This window comes from Jaculus jaculus, chromosome 1, assembly GCF_020740685.1.
Source record: "Jaculus jaculus isolate mJacJac1 chromosome 1, mJacJac1.mat.Y.cur, whole genome shotgun sequence".
NCBI classification, from domain to species: Eukaryota; Metazoa; Chordata; class Mammalia; order Rodentia; family Dipodidae; genus Jaculus; species Jaculus jaculus.
In genome coordinates this window covers 202,172,891-202,194,143 of record NC_059102.1, presented here as the reverse complement: position 1 = coordinate 202,194,143, position 21,253 = coordinate 202,172,891, and the positions used below count along the sequence as shown (strand labels likewise).

Genomic DNA, 21,253 nt, shown 5'->3' with positions numbered 1-21,253 from the left:
ATCTTACCCCACTCCCCAACCCCACCCAGCATTCACACAGCCAATTATGCTCTTTTCATCTCCTGATGATTAACCTATTTCCAGGATGGGTGTGGTGGCATGTGACTATAATCGCAAAGTTGGGGAGGTGGAGAGAGAAGAAATCCCTAGAGCTTATTGGTAGACTAGTCTAGCTGAATCAGTCATCTCTAGGCCATTGAGAGACTCTGCTTCTGTAAGAGGTGAACAATGTAACACCACAGGTTTCCTCTGGTCTCTACATGCACACACATACTTGTACACATATGTGTGCTATCACATACACATGTATACATGCCAAACACACACATACATACATAAAAGCCTATATCCTTTTCTTTTTTGGCATGTTAGTTTGTGTGTATGTGATGTGTGTGCATATGATTTGCATTTGTGTGTATGTGTGCATGTGGAGGCCAGAAGTCAATGTTGGGTGTCTTTCTCAATCACATTCCATCTTATATTTTTGAAACATGGTCTCTCATTGAGACTGGAGCTCACCCAGTGCACACCACCATGCCTGACATTTTTATGTGGGTGTAAGGGATCCAAACAGGTCCTCATGCTTGTGGGGCAAGCACTTTACTGACTGAGCCATCTCCTCAGCGCTCCTCTGCACAATCAGGGCCTCGGCTAGATCCAGTTCTTCATTTCTTACTTCTACTTTTTTTATTCCTAACATTCTACTTTTCTACCCTACGTCCATCCTTCAGTAATCTTCAGATTGACCATGCTGCTTCCCTGTGTATCTCATTTAGTTATACCTTGTTTCCCAGCATGGAAGCTCCCATAGTCAGGCCATTTCCCCAGCACATCAGCCCAAGCCCTACTTGAGCAGAACTGTGATCATCTTCCCAGTCTCATCTTCCCACATACCCAAGCACAGTCAATGCTCCTGCCATTCTGAGCTGAATGTTCCCTCCCAATCCTGCCATACTTTTCCTCCCCAGTAAAACCTTCACTCTAGCCTGGAACATTCTACTGCTTCTTGCTAATATTTATCCTTATTTTCAGACTGAGCCTAAGAGTGACCTCCCTTGAGAAGAGTATCGTGCCTCATCCTTGTCACTAGTGCCTAGTCTGCTTTGGATGAGCCTCCCTCCTACCTGTACAGTATGCTGCGTAACACCATCCTAGCACTTTCCATACTAGAATTAGTTACTTATCAGTTCAGAGCCCAGTGGACTCTGTGTACCCTGCATGATTTTTAGCCCCACGTCTGAAGCACCTCAGGCCAGCACCTGCCAAATAACATATTCATATGGAATAAATGAGTATGTGAGTGAACAAGTGAACACCAAAAGAGCAATGGAGAAGTAGGAAAAACTTGATGAGTGGAGGATTTAGACCAAATTTCCACCTCATTGAAGTCTAAGAGGTTTAAATCATCAAACAGTTTGTTAATCAGTTTGCTTTGTAATGCAGCATTTAAGAGCCTTTCTTTTTCCTTGAAGTGGGACAACTGATTTTGGAAAAAGTGGTATTAAGAGAGTCCATCCAATATGGATCTAACTATGATATGTTTCTGTTGAGAATGAGAAATGCCTTAAAAACATATTAATGAAAAGAATTTATTAAATCAATAATGTACAAATGAAATAGTCTTTAATTGAATATGCATACAACAGGTATGTAAGTGAAGAGAAACTACTGGTTCTGTGCTTTCTCACTAGGTCTAAGTTATAAATAACCATGAAATAAAATCACTGTGAACTTTCTTTAGGGTTTAAGGTTTAGTCATCTTATACATTTCTTGACTTCCCTAAGAATAGTCAGAGATGCATTACGATTCATTTAGATGTGTTAGAGGACCACTTTGCTCTACCACATTATAAGACTCTTACATTTTTTTTGTTTTATTACTATAATTTGAACTGTTCTAGCTTAAAAACATTTGTGAGTACTTTCTCCAAGTTTCAGTCCAGGTATGTTTGCCTTATTTAGAATCTGGTTCCTTCTTTTCTATTTAACTTTGAAATAGAATGAGTTCTTTCTTCTAGCTGATGCTTGACTAACATTCATTACATGCTTAAGTTAATTGATTAGCAACTCCTTTTAAATAAACAAAAGCTTTTTGGCCTTTGATCGTGATACTTTCTTATTAAAAGGCACAAAGATGAGAAAATCCTAATTTGTATTAGACTTCCACATTTAACAAACAAATGGAAAAGAAAAAACACCCACTTTGTAGATAGAGTTACAAAGATACATATATATTTTGTTTTTTGGTTTCAGAAGGTAGGGTCTCACTCTAGCTCAGGCTGACCTGCTATGTAGTCTCCGGGTGGCCTCCAATTCATGGTAATCCTCCCACCTCTGCCTCCTGAGTGCAGGGATCAAAGGCATGTGCCACCACACCCACTTTTTTTTTTGTTTTTGTTGTTTTTTGAGGTAGGGTCTCATACTAGCCCAGACTGACCTGGAATTTACTGTTGTCTCAGGGTGGCTTTGAACTCACAGTAATTGTCTTACTGGTGCCTCCCAAGTGCTGAGATTAAAGGTGTGTGCCACCACTGCCTGGCTCTAGGTTTTTTTTTAATTAAATTTAATTCAATTATTTATTTATTTATTTATTTGGTTATTCAAGGTAGGGCTTGCTCTAGCCCAGGCTAACCTGGAATTCACTCTGTAGTCTCAGGGTGGCCTCGAACTCACAGCAATCCTCCTACTTCTGCCTCCCGAGTGCTGGAATCAAAGGCATGTGCTACCACGTCTGGCTCTGGCTCTATTTTTTAAATGTATTTTCAGTCAGGGTGTTTTTGGTGTGTGTGCACATGTGTATATATGGGGCACAGATTTATGTGCAAGTGTGTGTGTGTGCATGTGTGTTCATGTGCTTGTGAAGTCCAGAGGTCCACACTGGTAATTTCCCTCAGCTGTTCTCCACCTTCTTTTAGTCAGGGTTGCTCACCAATTCAGCTAGCCTGTCTAGCCCATGAGTCCCAGCGATTCTCTGTCTCTGCCTCCCCAACACTGGGATTACAGACACACCACCGTGCCTGGGATTTTATTTCGTGGGTCCTCAGACTTGTGTGGTAAGTACTTTACTCACTGAGCCATCTTCCCAGCCCCTGGTATTTTTTTTTAAATAAATTCATATTATAAACAATTATATTAATGACCTGGTATTTCTTTAAAACACTATTTCTAGATACATTTTGTGTGTGTGTGGGGGGGTGTGGGGATCTCACTTTTAGAAATAGATTCACCAAACTTTGGAATGAGCTTGAAATATATAAATAATTTTATTTAAACATTTTCTTTTTATTTCTTAGAGACAGAGAAAGACAGAGAATGAATATAGTGTATGAGGGCCTCCAGCTGCTGCAAATAAACTCCAGATGCATGTACCACTTTATGCATCTGATTTACGTGGGTCCTGAGGAATTGTACCTTGGTCCTTTGGCTTTGCAGGCAAGTACCTTATCTGCTAAGCCAGCTCTCCAGCCCAGAAATGTGTTTTTAAGTACACAAGTGGGGTTTATAAGATGCAGTAGTGATGAACTGGAGGCATGTTCTATGAGGAGTGTTATGAAGCATGGAGATGGTGCCTCCAGCTATCTAATCTCCTTCTTACATAGCTCTTTCCTGATCCCATCAGAATTCAGAGGATGAGTACAATGTCTAGACATCAGGAAGCATTCCAGTATCCAGCAATACAGGCTTTCTCTCTGTGCAGCACCCTTGAATGGGTCACAGATGGGTAGGGAGAAGTGACAGCTATCCTAAGGAGGAGTTGGAGATGATGTCCAGTTCTAGAAAATATTCCATTGTTAGTCTTCAGTTCTGTTACTAAAAAGTGAACATTGTTTGGAACTGTTACATTATGAATTTCTTCTTCAAGAATCATTTAAAGTGGCTCATGTATGTAAGTTTTCAGATAAATCAGTCACTAGATAATCTCTCTGTAAGGGAGGCTGATGATGTCTACAGTCAGTTACAAAGTTTCAAGAGAGAATTCCATACTTGAAAGCTGTTTTCACTTAGTTTGGAACCTCTATGAAACAATTTATCACACTGAGAACATTAATTTGCTAAGTGGAACATTTGGAAGGAGTTAATGTTACTTTGCAACTATGCATACATTTCCAGGGTAGAGCATCGCTGGTATACAAAAATCTGAAAATTTGATTATTCTGTTCTCACTTTTTTTTTTTTTCTAGGACTGAGTAGCATATGATTTCATTCCTTTCTCCTTTGCAACCTCGACAGAACTTAGTATTTTATACCACTGGATTATAGAAAGGAACCAGAAGAAATCAACTATTAATACAAGTACTGGCTTTGTAAGATTCAGGCTAATGCTAGAAATATATAGCACTATATTTATTCAAATGGCTACAACACTTTTTACTGATTCCATGGGAATACACATCTTGGTAAAAATTCAAAGTAAAATTATGAGGGAAGTAAATATGATCAGAAAATGGTAATCAATGTAAGAATTTTCCTTGTGATTTTAAGTGATCTGTTGATAAATTCTCTTACAAAACATTTCTGACTTCCTAAGTGTGTTCTTCCACAAAAAAAAGGAGGAAAAGTAAAGGGCAAAGTCTGTCACCAGTTTCAGTTCATTTTTATAATGCTTAGTGTTTTAAGGGGAACTGGGGCAACAGTAATGATGAGTGGTGGTTTCAGTGTTTGAGGTTTTAGGGTGGGATGTCAGATGCCTTGGAAAGCAAGTGGAAACTCCCTATAAGCTCCTCCTCCATCAGAAGTGACTATAGGGCTGTATGTGTAAGAACGCAGCACGGCACAGCTGTTGAGCTATTTCAGCACGATTCGGTGTCAGCAGGCTTGGATGCATCTTTTCTAATTTGGAATAATTATCACTGAGTTTTCCTCCTTCATCTGTGTCTCCATACACTGTTTTGAATTAGAGTGTCCTAAGGGTATCACAGCTACCATTTATACTGTCTTTCTCCCCCACCCCTTGAGGTCCCTTCTCCCATACTCTCTTAAGGCATCAGAATAGATGCTGGTGAGGGGTCTGGGTTTGCCATGGGCACAGAGTTAAGTTCATTATAAAGAAATGGTTCAGCAGCTCATTCTGAAATCACAAAGCTTGAATGAGGGACAATAAAGCACCCAAATGAGAAGCCAGAGACCCATATATACCAATATAAATGGGGAAAAGCTGAGACTCATTTATTTGTTCTGTGAATCTGAATATAGCTCACAAAAGATCACAGTCAGCGCTGCAAACACAGAGCTCCAAATATTCAAAGTCCCAAGACGGGAAAACTGCCACTAACCTGCTGGTATGCAAGAACGTATCAGTCAGAATTCATAGCTTTTTTTTTCACGTTGTCTTCTTTACCCTGAAGAAGAGCCTCAAGACATGCCCAAATGGTTTGTATTTTACATGGGCAAGCACGCAGAGAACTGTGAAATGTCATTTACTAGTAAATAATTCATTCTATTGCCCAATTCAATACATGGGATTTGCTTTTGTGTGCATTCAAGTGTAAGAACTGTGGTTTAATTTGGGCCATGAGCTTTTTAAGTAATAAATTTTTAGCAGGTGAGATCTTTTTGGTCTCTCTAGAATTCCCTTAGAAATTTCCCTAAGAAATTATCATGCGTGGTAATGTTTTTGTTTTTCAGTGGTATGCACAGCGACATGGAATGCTTCCTTACACTAAGACATGTAACCAGGCTTATCCCAGTGTCATCACACAGGGGGACTCCATCAGCTAGGTGGACCTCTGTTCACACTGTATAGCAGGTTAGTGGAACAGGAGGTCAGAGACAATCAGGAATACATAATCAACTACTATTATGCTAGCTGTGTGATTTCAAAGTGGAGTTAAAAACCATCAGCAAATGTATTCTAGTGGCACGTACAAAATTACTGGTCACTTCACCAATGTACCCGAGTGAGGAAATAACAACTACAAGTAACACACAGAAACTACTGGTAAGTCTAGATTTTGAAATAAAGGCTCTTATGCTTAATAAACCAACTACATATCCCTATAGAGTCACCTACTTATTTTTACTGGTAACTGGTAAGAACTTTCAACTGGGAATGAGTTTTTCTTTCCCTAGAATCCTTTCTGACATCTGTCTCAACAATAAAACACTTTCACTGCACTTACATGGGAAATTGCATGCCTTCTTTTTTGCTTTTGCTTATTTCCTGCAGTACAGGCAAGGGACCTGGGCCTTGCATATGTTTAGTGAGCACTCCACCAGGGAGCCACATCCCCTACTTGGGTTTGATCTTGATTAGCTTTGCAAATGCAGATCAGGTTGGCCTTGGACTTGCTGTGTACTCCAGAATGGCCTCAAGCTCCCTGTCCTCTTCCTTCTGCTTCCTGAGCACTGGAACTATTGGATGTCACCATGCCTGGATGTATGCACGCTGCTTGCTGTGTTCACTTTAAGACCAGTATTTTAGAATCAAATGCCACAAATATGAAGTCTTTACCTTTTCCATTTAATTATTTAAACAATTCCACTTAATTACTAAAATAATTATTTAAATAGTGTTACTTAAATAACAAGGGCAACCAAGGAAGTTTTAATTCTTTTTCTTTAACCCAATCCCACTCCAGGTAAGGTTTCACTTTAGCCCAGGCTGACCTGAAGTTCACTCAGTAGCCCCAGACTGGCCTCCAACTCACAGTGATCCTTCTATCTCAGCCTCCCAAATGCTGGCATTAAAGTCATGTAGCACCGTGCCTGGCAAAAGTTTTTATTTTTCAAAGAAGAAGCAAGTGAGCAAACATATATTACTGGGTAAATATATCAAATGATAGACAACAAAATTAGAACGTATTAATATTTTATGCATTAACTACTGGTGAGTTCTGGTGCAGAGGCCTGGACTATCTCAAAAAGCAAGAGAACATTGTTTTCAGTGGAGCTTTGGCAAGAGGCAACCACAGGCTTTATCATACCCTGCTCAGAAAATGAATATGCACTTAACTACAGCTTTGGCTTTTCCTTCCAAGCTCCCATTTAGCAGGAAGCTACTGGCAGAGTTCTCTGTGCACTGTAAATTTTCAGGAGTTGTGGGAACTACAGATATAACAGTTTGCATTTTATAAAATACTTTCACATTGCATTTTGTACTCATACCAAGACTACAACATATTAATGGTACACTAAATTTTGGACTAAAAAGAAAAAAAATAGTAATAAAGTGAAAACATGTAAGGTATGTAATTTGAACACAGTCTCTTTAAATAGTTTTTTGGCAGGAAGTTGGGCAACTTTATTTTTATCAGTAGGCAAATTAATTAATTCCAGGTCTTCTTCCATCTGTTTCTTTTTATGAAAGCTTTAATCTCAAATCTTTTTAGATACTAGCTAGTTAAGATGCTGGCTATATACAAATGGGAATTTGGACTGAAAAGTTTAATTTCTTTGTATAGGGTATTTATGCCGAAAGATAATTATAGAACGTCTATCAGCTCGAGGGAGTGGTGTGGTGAAAGTCACAGAAACCAGGTGGGTTTTCAGTTGGGGATGGCAATTTCTTATTAAACAATCTCTGTGGTTTCAGTAAACCTCTTCCCATTGTCAAGCCTGTGCAAGCCCTTCTTTATGAACTTAATACACGGCCTTTATAACTTTAAATTAAAAATGTATACTACAAAAATATGAAAGGAAACATTCCTGAGATATCTGAATATTCTGGGAGTGTGCTCACACAGAAATAGAGGAAGTATGACAGACTCAGCAGTCCACTTGGGTCTCCTAGGGTGTTCACATCAGTCACCTGCCCAGACCAGGAAACCGTGGGTGAAAACTGTGGGGAAGGCTCTGCTGGGTATAGGAAGGGGCTGGGTTTGCCCACCTACAGTTTCAAAAGACTATAGAAAAAAATGTGCTGCTCTGCGAGAATGGGTAGCTTCCAAAGACCTGCCTAGTGAGGAGGCAGCCTCTGCTTTCTGTGCTGGGGCTTAGGAGGTATTCATAGTTCTGACTCTTGGACGCAGCAGCCTGTCTTGTAGGAACTGTAAGGATGTATATAGAACAACAAAAGTAACAACCCATCTGCCTTTCTAATGTGACACTGTTTGGATACCTTAGGTTATGAGCCATTTCTCAGCACTTTTTCAAAAGGTATACATGTGTGTCCTATTTTTTTAAAAATTCATTTATTCATGTATTTGACAGAGAGGGAGGGAGGGAGGGAGGGGAGGCAGGCAGGCAGGGAGGGAGGGAGGGAGGGAGGGAGGGAGGGAGGGAGGGAGGGAGGGAACGAGGGAGAGAGGGGGAGAGGGGGAGAGGGGGAGAGGGGGAGAGGGGGAGAGGGGGAGAGGGGGAGAGGGGGAGAGAGGGAGAGAGAGAATGGACACGCCAGGGCCTCCAGCCACTGCGACCAAATTCCAGATGTGTGTGCCCCCCTTGTGCAGCTGGTTAAGGTGGGTCCTGGGGAATCGAACCTGGGTCCTTTGGCTTTGCAAGCAAGTACCTTAACTGCTAAGCCATCCCCCCCCCAGCCCTTCTTTTTTCTTTTTCTTTTAAAAATTTTATTTATTTAGTGTGTCCTATTTTTAATTATGCCTTTGCTGAAGACATCCAGACAAAAATTAACAAACACTGCTTTTTCAAAATTTTTATTTTATTTTATTTTTGAGACAGGGTCCCAGTGTATAGTTCAATCTGACCTTGAACTCACTTGGTAGCCCAGGCTAGCCCTGAACTCTCAATCTTTATGCTTCACCCTTCTGAGTGCTCTGATTGTATATATGAATTACTGTGCTTGGCCAAAATGGCTTCTTAAAATCAGTAACTCTGTAAACTTTAGTAGAAAATTATTTTGAAAACACTGTTTAACTGCAATACTGTTAAAATATATCTTTGCGTATGTTGTAGGCTATAGTTGAATATTTTAATAATGCTTTGGAAATAGTTATTTTTTTCTGTAATTTATGAAATTATAGCATGTAAAAGCTATACTTCAGATATTATGTGTAATGAGTTTGTACCAGTGATAACTTGATTGTGATAAATTAAAATAATGTCTTCCCATTATACTCACTGGCTTGTTAGCCTAACTTCAGTTATCTCTTGATTCTTGATTATTCATGAAGTTTGAAAAGGGTATTTTCTTGCAGGGTGTGTGTGTCTGTGTGTAGAATGTATGGTGTGGTGCATGTACATACGGTGAGATGCCCATGAACACGTGCCTGTGTGTAGGTGTGTGGTGCATGCACATATGTGGAGATGCCCATGAACACGTGTCCATATGTAGATGTGTGGTGCATGCACATATGCGGAGATTCACATGAACACGTGCCTGTGTGCAGATGTGTGGTGAATGAACATATGTGGAGATTCCCATGAACACGTGTCTGTGTGTAGATGTGTGGTTCATGCACATGTGTGGAGATTCCCATGAACACGTGTCTGTGTGTAGATGTGTGGTGCATGCACATATGTGGAGATGCCCATGAACACGTGTATGTGTGTAGATGTGTGGTGCATGCACATATGTGGAGATGCCCATGAACACGTGTCTGTGTGTAGATGTGTGGTGCATGCACATATGTGGAGATGCCCATGAACATGTGTGTATGTGTGTGTGTGTGTGTGTAGATGTGTGGTGCATGCACATATGTGGAGATGCCCATGAACACGTGTGTGTGTGTAGATGTGTGGTGCATGCACATATGTGGAGATGCCCATGCCCATGAACATGTGTGTCAGGTGAGGACTCCAGGTGCCCTTCTCTATTGCTCAACCCTGCACTTTCTTGAGACAGGGTCTCTCACTCTGGTTATAGTGTGCTTTGGTTCGTGAGCTGCAGTGATTCTCTGTGCATGACTACAACTGGCTTTTTAAAAGTTGGTTCTAGGGGATTCAATTCAGTATCTGGCCCTAATGCTTAAGAAGCAAGTGCTCATAACCATGGAGCAGTCTCCCAAACCCCACCAAAGGGCATTTGTTAACAGACAAGTATGCTTTCCTTGTGTACTATGATTAGAAAGAATCACATTTGTTTAAACTATTTTACAACCAACCACTCCACTGACAGTGTACCCCTTTTTCTAATTTTCCAAGCCTGGTTGAATTTGTGGGTTCTAAAAACATTGTGTCTACCATGAACTCATTTCTGTAGTAACTCACATGGTGAATTTCTATGTTGTGTCAGTTCCTGGAACAAATAAGGACACACTCAAAGATGACCCACAGAGCAGAGCTTGAGTCCTAGACTGCACTAAAATCTTGTTTCTCTGTTTTTCCTCTGTGCTTTCAACTAATGTGAAACTACCCATGGCACCACCATTCCCGAGGATCTCATAATGAGCATGCTCTCCTGCCCAGGCTCATCTGATGGCAGCACGTCCCCTGTGCTTCTCTTCCCTCTTTGGCAGCCTGGCCTGCCATCACTTTGAAAGCAACGCAAAGGAAGTGGTTTCCATTAACCTCCAATTTATTCCTTTCCTATTGTGATCCTAAAATGAGCAAAAGGAATGTTAAGAACAGAATTTTAATGTAATTCAATTGAAAAGGTTTGTTCTTCTGACAAAATCATACTGCTGGGTAACATTCATTGTATTAAAAGGGAATCTGTCAAAAAAGAAAAGCAATTCTAGCTACAGGAGAACTAAGCTTTATGTATAAGATCCATTCCAGAACTTGTACAGAAAATATTTGTGGGTTGAATCATGTTTTCTATTGACTTTTACTGCAATTTTAGAGGTGTGTTCCCTGAGAAAATACTTCTGCTTCAGCATATCCCTGTGAAAACCACACTAAGGAACTCAATATTCATTCCAAGAATGTTTGCATTTGTCAACATGCCTTTGCAGTGCATCTAACTTCCCCGCACGGCTTGTGCCATGGTAGTCAAGTGAACAAGCAGTCGAAAATGATTTTACACATGCACCCATTGGAAAGTACAAACACCACAAAATACACAACAGTTAACTTTCATTTCACTCTCATTGACCTCACAAAATGTGAGTGGATAGCATCTTGCCTCTGGGCCACTATTACACATGTCAGTAGAATGCCCTGGCTGAATGAGCTTGTATCTCCTCATACGTTTTCAAATGGTCACCAAACAGTCCCAATCAGCATGTTGCAAGGTTCTTTTAAGCGTGGTTCAGCTTCTCCAATAGCAGATTATAAAAAGCCAATCCCTTTACTTGATAAGCATAACATTTTTACCCCTGATGTAACCAGTAAAGTTCACTGTCAGTATTTTTAAAGCTTCTCTTCAATGAAAGCTCCCACCACAGTCAATTTTATAAATGTGGCAAGTCTAAAACCAAAGGATTTATACCTAAAACTAAAGAAATGATTTGTTTTGTAAAAGGGTTGCTGCTAACCTTCCAAATCTGTTTAAAACAAAATGTCAGTTCCTAAGGAGTACCACATAATTGTATGTAAATTAATCTTTGGGGATTTTCACATGTATTCATCTCTTCTATTTTTTTTAAAGGAAATCAAAAAATTATAGATGTTTAAGGTTCTTAAGAACATAGTTTCTAGATTAGGGAGACGGCTCAGTGGGTAGAGTGCCCAGCCAGTATTGGGACCTGAGTTTAGATCTCTATGACCTACATAAAATGTCAAGCATATGTCATGACATATATCTATAATCCCAGTGCTGAGAACAGAGTGAGAGGGAATCTTCAGGGCTCAATGGGTAACTACTCTAGTACTAGACTCAGAGAAAGGCCCTATCTCAAGAGATAAACTGGAGACCAACTGAGGAAGAAGACTCCTTCCATGTCAACTTCTGGTCTCAGCACACCCACACATCATGTGCACGTGTGTGCCCACACAAATATACTACATACCAACACACATACAAACATGTACACACATAGGCATGTCACATACATATACACATGAAAGAAAACAAGAACATAGTTTCCTCTAGCCATTAAGATTATGTTTTTATATTGAGGCTGGGGAGATAGCTCAATGGTTAAAGGTAATGGCTTACAGAGCTTGCCAGTTCAGCCACCCACATAAAAGAGGACAGGCATTTGTTTGCAGTGGCAAGAGACCAGGCATGTATACACACATACACACACACACAAATAAAATATGTATTTTATAAGCAAAGTAAAATTTTCATATACTTACTCAAAAAATGTTGTCCATCCAGTTTCATCACTTTTGGTAGCTAAAAGACCACTGTTGCCATGGTAAGTAAATAACACTAGTTCTAGTCCTTGAGCAGTCATGCTTTTCAAACATCCATTGGTCCCTATTGTCAGCCAAATCACTTGATTATCTGGAGACACCACCCGAACGGGCATGCGATTTGGATCCCGTCTAATTCTAAGGGTATTGCCATTGCTATCTGTCACAGCAGTGATATCATTATCATTGCTGTAGCTAAAATTGTACAGGTAGTCACCAGTGACTAAACTTACAGTGTACTGGTGAGTACCATTGATGTCAAAGATATACAGTTCTTGATCAGTCGGAGAGGCAACTTCATAGAAGTTCATAGAGTTCAGCAAAGGCTTATTCTTTGACACAGCCCGGATCCGAATATTTCCAAGATCTGCAATGTACAGTGTACCATCTGGAGAGGCAGCTAGGGAGGATGGTGCATTCAGTTTGGCATCTTTGGCATAGCCATCTCCACTCTGATAACAGTCACAGTTGGCATCATTTTTGCAGTCACACTCTGAAGGTATTCCAGCCACTAAAGAGATTTCCCCGTCTGTTGTGACCTGCCTTATTCGGTTAATTTTCTTTTCATCAGTTTCAGTAATGTACAAGACCCCACTGTAAGACACAGCAATGGCAGTGGCTGACTCCAGTGTAGTCTGGACTGCATGCTTCCCCACAGGATATTCCACTCCGGGAACCTGGCAGTGCATGGGTCGTCCAGCAGCAATGCGAACTTGACGGTTTTCAGTGATCTGTAAAACTACATTATTATCCAGGACATAAATGGAGTTATCCATAGGGTTAATAGCGAGGTCAGTGGGCCATTCCAGACGTACCTTAATAAAGCAAGAAATGGTCTGGTTAGTTCCTTACTGTATTGCAGTTCATTTGCTAGAAGAGTAAATTAGATCATTCATGAAAATTAGTTTTAGTTTGATAAACATGCATAATAAAACTAAAATTTTTGAGGGGATAAATGTAGGAAATAACATCTTGCTTAAAAATATAGTACTGTGTTCTCTCTCTCTTTCTCTCCCCCTCTTTTTGTCTGTCAAATAAATAAAAATAAAGTATTTTTAAAAATACAGTACTCTGAATAGTTTGTTACAGCCTACAGCAGATGAACTTCTATGCAGTGAGTCTACAGATGTTGCGGAGATATGAACATCTATGTTCTTTGTAGCACTAATAACCACCAAATGCTAGGGCTTTCTAGGTTATGAATACATTAGTATTCCATTGTGTTTTCAATCAGGCCAATAGCTAAGTTCCTAATTGTAAATACAAGCCTCTTGGGACTAATAATAGTGGGTTTTCTCTTCTATTCAAGGAGCTCATGCAATCAAAAGATTAGGAATTTAAGCTGTTGTGTTCTTTTTGGAATATGTGCATGCTGCGACTTAACTGGTGTTTTATTATAAATGCTTTGCATTTCTTACTGATAATTGTTTTGTATTTCACTGAATTGGTCAAATGTAGGATTATAGGAAAATACAGCCTTTTATTTCAAATGTATCCTGATGCTGTATGTGATAGACACAGTTTAACATGGTGCCATCATAGTCTATTGTCATAGCAAATCAAGTCACTTATGAGAAGCCAGAAAATTTGGCTTAATATTTGCACTACCTGGCTGATGTGCATGCTGGTGTCACATGTTAAAGGTCTGGCTGACGTCAGATCATTAGAGCCCAGGAGAGTCGATATGATTCCATTCTGATCAACTTTTCTAATCATGGTTCCATCAACAAAGTAGATTAGTCCATTCTTATCAATTGCCATTCCTTTAACCAAGAAAAGCAGGTATAATTGATTAAAAATGATTAATTTTGATGAAATTCTTTAGGTCCATTACTAAACTCAATATTTATCTCCAGTGATAACATGGGAGGTGTGTAGTAGCTATGACTACTAAATGTAAAAGCACAAGGGGTAAAAACACAGGCATTTATAATACAAATATATTTGTGTAAATAAATAAATGCAAAAGAACCCAAGTTTGTAAGAATCACAGTGGTAGTACCTGTATGTTTTAAATACACAAAATAATGTTTACAATTATTTTGTGGTCTGTAAATTATTGACAGGTTCATGATCTGTTATAGTTACCTTATAGACTTGGCATTCTTCTAACAAAACAGATCAAGCCAAGGTTAGTTCTTTCTTGACCTTCTTATAATGAAATTTGCTATTATGAATAATTCAATACAGCAAATACCTTTTTCCTTAGTCCTTATTCACAAAAAAAGTCACTAGCTGTAATGAAAAAGAAAATGTCCCCAAGCCAAAAAACATTGCAATGAATGGTAAGATACTTGCACAAGGAGTGAATCCTGACTTATTTAAAGGCCTTTATCACATAAAACCTTGGTCCCTATTACCTTCAAAAATTCCTCACAGCAAGCAGATTTTCCCATGGCATAGAAACAAAAGTTGAGCAGCTCTGAAGAGGGTAAAAGCTAACAGGGTTGCTTAGTGATGGCATTAAAGAAGCCTGAGACTCATTCAGGACAAAGAAATTCCAGGACAATGAAAGAATCTGAAGTTTAACAGGATGTGACCAGAATAATATGAAGTTGTTTGTTTCATTCTTTGAAAAGCTGAAAAAAATAGAATGATGATTTAAAAAAAAAAAAAAAAAACCTCTGAGAAATTTCTCTTTATTGTGAAATCAACCTAGGATTCTAGCAGTTTCATGCTAAGTGGCTTTTAAAAACTAGATGTGAAGCTGCTTTCCAGAAACACAGTCGAAGGTAAAATGTTAGACTCAGCATTCAACACCATCAAACACTAAACTGCGTTTTCTGCCTTTTAATTTATTTTTTAATAAAAAGGAATCCTCCATTGATAACTTCCAGTACCTTTGGGACTCATGAGTGTTGCTTCGATGGCCTTCCCTCCATCCCCACACCTGGCCTCATCAAAGGGGAGGCACTGCTCTCCTGTCCCTGCAACCACGTCAGCGTTTTTAGTTAAGTCTTTGGCTCCCGTGAGTGACTTTGGACGATAAATTCTTCGGGTGTTGGTGTCAGAAACGTACAAATCTCCTGTGACCGGATCCGTGGCGAGGTAGTATCTATGAGCTGGGTTGCTGCTGTAGAAAGGATCATACACAAATATAAGAGAGCTGTTCCTAGTACACAAGAGGGAAATTAAAAGCAAAATGAAACACATCATGAGACATGGCTTATACACTGGAATTCCTTATCAAAGACTGAAAAATGAACAGTGTATTGAATAATGACTTAAGAGAATGGGAATCCCAGGGAGCAAATCTCTGATATTAAATATTATTAAGTTTAGTATACCTTTCTTCCTGGCCTGCTTCTGCAGATTCAACAATCCATTAACAACTATTTTTACAAAACAATTACCTTTGGAGGCAATATGTCCTGAACCTAGACCAATGAAGCCCGTTCTTTGTAAATATTCTGGCTCTATAAAAGACCATTAATATACTGTCCTTGAATGACAGACATGCCAGTTATGTTTGGGAAGGATATCTCTAACACATTTTCTAGTGATATAATCAGTATCAATTTCATAGTGCATATACCATCATAAGGAATCAACACTTTTCTGCCACACAAGCACATTAAACTTATTATCTCTCCCTGAAAAAAAATGTGTTTATCATGGTCGCTCTGTCAGTCCAGAGGAGCAAGTCATTGTTTACATAGTTGTTCAGAACTTTGGGGTTAAATACTAAAATGAGATCATGCATTTAATTGTAGAAGGCAGTCTCAGAATGTTGCATACACTAGCTTCAAATTCTGAACACTGAGCTGCTATGAATTTGGTGAGATACAGATGTTCATTCATAAAACAGAGTAGCTTCACTTCATAAATATAAATAAATGTGTAACATTTTAGATCCAGTTAACTGGAAAATGTGGCAAGACCAGTATCACCAAGAAATGGACAGATTATACCAGGTTGGATTGCAAAAGTCAGTCTCCTTCCAAACACTGAACAATACATTCTTGAGAATTAATGTAAATTTATAATGTACAAATATTGCCTTCTAGAAAAAGGACAATATAAGCTATTTAAATGATTTGGTGTTCCACCAGTGGATAGGAATCTAATAGATTGGACGTATCTTTTGGTTTAATAACCTTCGTTTTACTAATTCATTCTCTTTCTCTTTTCCTTTTAATTTATCCTTCCCTCTCTCATTTCTCCTCTTTACCCCCACCATTCTCAGATATATAGACACACAAAGTTATATACTTGTTCCCATTTACTTTACATGTGAACATCTAAACTTATAGCATAAACCTAATTCTACATGTGACAAAGTAGCTTTTTAAAATTACTAAATAGGTTAGGTTCTATGAAACAATTCTTAGTATTCTTCTTTTCAAGTGGTGAATGTGTGTATGTTATTGCTCCTGGAAGAGACTCCTTTTAAAAAATATTTTTTAAATTTATATATGAGAGGAGGGGGGGCAGAGAAAGAGAGAGGGAGAAAGAGAGAGAATGGGCCCATGAGGGCCTCTAGCCAGTGCAAATGAACTCCAGATGCATGTGCCATCATGTGCATCTGGCTTAAGTGGGTTCTGGGAATTGAACCTGGGTCCTCAGGCTTCATAGGCAAGCACCTTAACTGCTAAACCATCTCTCCAGCCCTGAGACTCTTAATTCTATAAGAGGCATAGCTTCCATTAGCATTTTTCACACTGATAGAGGGTGTAGCAGATCATGTTAATTTTTTTTAACAATGAGAGAGAATAAGAGGTCTAAATTGTGTGAACATGTGTCAAAGAATAGTGATCTGAAAGACTTAGATGCAAGTCATAATAAAAAACACTTCTGCCAGACATGGTGGCACATGCCTTTAATCCCAGCACATAGGAGGCAGACGTAGGAGGATCACCATGAGTTCAAAGCCAGCTTGAGACTACAGAGTAGGTGCCAGGTCAGCCCAGCCTGCCGTGAGACCCTACCTCAAAAACAAAACCAAATAAAATAAATAAAAACAACAACAACAAAACACCCCAAAACAACAACAACACACTTAGACCCACTGGGTTGTCACATGACCACCTTACCTTGATAAATGTCATTATTTTCCAAAATAGATGCAAGACAAACTTTGTGAAAGAAGTGAATTGTTATACATTGGTGTACTGTTCAATCCAATTTGTATGTACTTCTATCAACAAGCTGAGGTTTACTGAGCTGATTTTTCAGGTATATACAGTCAGGGACAAAGCTGTAGCTCAATAATGAGAAGACATGATATTAAAGAGACTTCTCTACTCTTTGCTATCTCCCTGACTTTGTATAATGAAGAACAGCTGTGCAACTGGTTATGATGCCTTTTCCATGTGGATTATATGTTTGCGGGTATTAGCTGTGGACCACACTGCCTAGGTCTGAGTCAGTGTTATTACTTACTAACTGCATTGTGCAGTCTTGGGAAAGGGATCTAACATGTACCTCAGATTTCTAGACTGTAAAGATGATAGTAACAGTAGATATTTCACAGATGCTCAGGAGATTACATGAAATAATACATATAAAATCTCTAGAACAGAGCCCAGCTCATAATGGACAGCATGAATGAACTATTCTTTTTTTTTTATTTTAAATTTTGTCTGTTAAGTCTTCAATCCTTTATTAAGGGGACTTTCATCTAAATAAACATATTCAGTGAGGAAAGACAAAGTTTATGTTATATGGTATAGATATGATATAGATAATCTGCCACAAACGAGTGTCACACATTCCTCAATAATAAGCAGTTCAGTACAGACAAGACCTAGGCTCCAATACTGATTTCTCCATCCCAACAAAGTCCAGTGCAGCAGAAGGTTCCAGACCTTCAGCAATATATCCCAATTCTCACACAAAGTGGTTGATTATGTAGCATGCAGGATCTACTGGTGTTAAGACTGTTGATGACTTTTCTCTAACAATAGCCTACATAACACTTTCCAGCACTGTTGCAGCTAGACAGCAAGGAGATGGCTTAGTTCCAGTTTGGTTTCTCAGTACCCTACAACCATAGCACGAGGGGTCTCCAGAAATCAGATCATGCCATCTAGTTCTTATGGGTACCCAAGAACACTGGGAATAGCCTATATTGTTTTGGGGGACTGATGGGTCTCTTTGACCAACAATTCACTGGGACAAAGGCTTATCACTGGTATTGGGCTTACCTACAACAAACTATGGCTTCTGGACAGAGTTTTCTCCAATGCATGCAATAGTGCATGTGGGTTACCAACTTGCTCTCTGATTAGATTTGAGGCCTGTTCAGTGGGAAGAAATTCATGCCTGGTACCAAAAAGCAAGTCAAAACCTATCATTTAGAAGGACATAGGCCCTGGAGGGAAGCGACCACTGTTCCTTGGCTAAGTGTACATGTTGAGCCCATCAAACTGCCCTCCAAATGTACATGCTTATGCCACTGATTAATGCTGTTCTCATTTTTGGACAATGAAGATATGCAAAAGTCATCAAAGCTGAATGTATGGATGAAATATTCTTAATATTTTCTTTTGTCCTGACTCCTCTGACATTTCCATATTGCCTTAAAGTTCTATATAGTATATAAATGTAATTGTTGTAAACTAAAGTATAACTTGCTTTCTAAAAATGTTAAAAGTATCAGAACCCAAACAAACTCAAATCTGTTTACTCATTTCTGTGGACATAACAGTAATCTATAATAATATAAATGATTAAAATAATGCAGGCTCATCTTAAAATATTTCCTTTCATTGTTTTAAGAGTACTGATCATAAAGATAAATAAATCAGGAATACTTTTTCATGCTAAACTCTATTTTGAAGCAAGAGCAAACTTTTGGTGTGGTTACTTGAATGGTGGCAGCTTGTTTTTTAGCCACAGTCTTGGTGCAACACTACTGGGCATTCAAGACATCGGCTGTTTTGACTAGTCCCAGTTTTCTCCCAGTGTAGTGGTACTAAGGTTATGTGTACAGCGTTGCTTACATTTGCTTCTTTTGTAAAGTCCAGTACCTTCTCCTTCTTTGAATATCTATCATCCATTCATCTATTTATTTATCTTCCTATCTATCTATCAATCATCTATTCAATTACTGATGCATGGTATTGCCATATAGCCCAGATTGGCCTAAAACTAAAATAATGTAGACCAGGCTGGCCTTGAACTTGCAATCCATTTGCCTCTGTCTCTAGGGTGCTGGTATTGCAGGTGTGCACCAACCACTAAGCATACACAAGACAATTCTAAATCATGCAACATAGCTTTTAAAACATCTGCTAAGGAGAACTGCCACAAGTTTGAGACAAGCCTTGGGCTACAGGGTCAGTTCCCAGCTCAGCCTGGGCTACAGTGAGACTGTGCCTGAAAAAATAGTCTGCTAATTGAAAGCTGTAATTTTGTGTGCAATGTCACTGACCAGAAGAACCAATGTGGAGGACAAGCATGTGGTTCCAGAGATGAGAATTAGCCTCTGGAAATAATCCCCAGAACATGCCAGGAAATGAGTCCTGGGTGAAGTCTCCTTGGTGCAGCCTACCCCGTAAATGAGAGCTGCTTCTTAGACTGGCTTATGTGAGCTGTATCAGGACTGCAGGGCTTAAACCAGTAGTTGACAGACTGTCGGTACAGGAGTTCTGAATCCCATACGCAATGGGAGTGAGATTCAAGATCACCTAATTTCAAGCCTGGAGAGTGTCTGGACAGGGTGAGTTAGAACTTGTCATCCACTATCCCAAAGGCCATTAGCAAGGCTGATGTGTTGTTAAAGTAAGTGGTGAAGTTTTAAGCAAGTAACACACCTAATGTGAAAATGTTAGGTTACAGTGACTGAAGCCTGGCTGCTGGGAGCTGGGATTTCCATAAGGCACGCTTTGGGAAATCTATTTTTGGCAGGACAGGCACCAGTCGTGTGGGATTGACTGCCTGAGATTTTGCCACTTTAGAAGGGTTTTAAATAGTTTGACAGTTTTGACCAACAGCAGCAAAACCATGGCAACCGAATTCAACCTAAGCACCTTTAGGGTACTGCACCTTGACTCTTATGTATCTTGATGGGCTAGGTCACCACAGTGATGGAGCCATCTTCCTGCAGACTTCCTCACTCTATCCCAAGTCCAGGACCAAGCTGGCTTGGCTATGCTCATTTTGTCATAGCTCTTGTCTGAGACGAGAGAAACACTTACAAAGAACAGTAGTGAGAACAGATGTTATTAACCCTTTTATCTTTTCAGTGGGGAACTGTGCCATAGCCCTTAGCCCACACAGTGTTAGAAGAAACATAACAAATTTCATCTATGTACAAACATAAAATTGCCCATTTTGTGGTAACCAAATGACTATTTAGGTTACTACTGCAAATAGGGACTTGAGATATGAGGAATCCCAATCTGTACCTGCTTGATTTTTAAATATTAAGTCAATAAGAAGTGCTGAATCAAGCTTTTATAATTTTGTTTCTAAATTTTAATTGATTCAAACTCACAGACACTTGCTTTGATCCTTTAATTGGTAATATAAAATTCACAAAGTTGATTTTTAGTCGTACATGTTTAAATGCCCCTTGGCTGGTATTAGTTAATTTAAGGTTTTATTTCGGAATTTTAAAGAATTGAACAAGGATGAGTTAAAATTTATTATCTATTAAGGGGGTTTGTTAGCAAATGAATACTACAAACATCAGAGGGGAAATACTTAGAATATCAAAGAGAAACACATTTTAAAAGGATTTTTGAGCTTTTATTTAAGTAACAAATTTAATATCTTGATTGAATAGTAGTTCTAGTGGCATATAACAAAGAAACTTTATTTTATATAATATCTGGAAGCACTTATTAATTTAATAGTATAATCTTTGAATTTTAAAATACTGTCTATGTGCTGGGCGTGGTGACACACACCTTTAATCCCAGTACTCTGCAGGCAGAAATGCGAGGATTGGCATGAGTTTGAGGCCACACTGAGACTACATATTGAATTCCAGGTCAGCATGAGCTAGAGTGAAACTCTTCCTCAAAAAACCTATATATCTCTATCTCTATCTCTATCTCTATCTCTATCTCTATCTCTATCTCTATCTCTATCTCTATCTCTATCTCTATCTATCTATCCATCCATCCACACACACATACATACACACACCCACACACACATATATAGA

At 39.1% G+C, this 21,253-nt stretch overlaps 1 protein-coding gene across 8 annotated transcripts in view; it reads right to left on the bottom strand.

The window, feature by feature from the left end:
• Positions 1-21,253, bottom strand: part of Tenm3 (teneurin transmembrane protein 3) — a 710,814-nt gene that overhangs the window by 37,669 nt on the left and 651,892 nt on the right. For all 8 annotated transcript variants that reach the window (XM_045142405.1, XM_045142407.1, XM_045142406.1 and 5 more), the window contains 3 exons: positions 14,979-15,211; positions 13,747-13,901; positions 12,079-12,953 (listed from right to left, as the gene is read on the bottom strand). In XM_045142405.1, the coding sequence (XP_044998340.1) occupies positions 12,079-12,953; positions 13,747-13,901; positions 14,979-15,211 (1,263 nt within the window). The remainder of the gene's footprint in view (positions 1-12,078; positions 12,954-13,746; positions 13,902-14,978; positions 15,212-21,253) is intronic.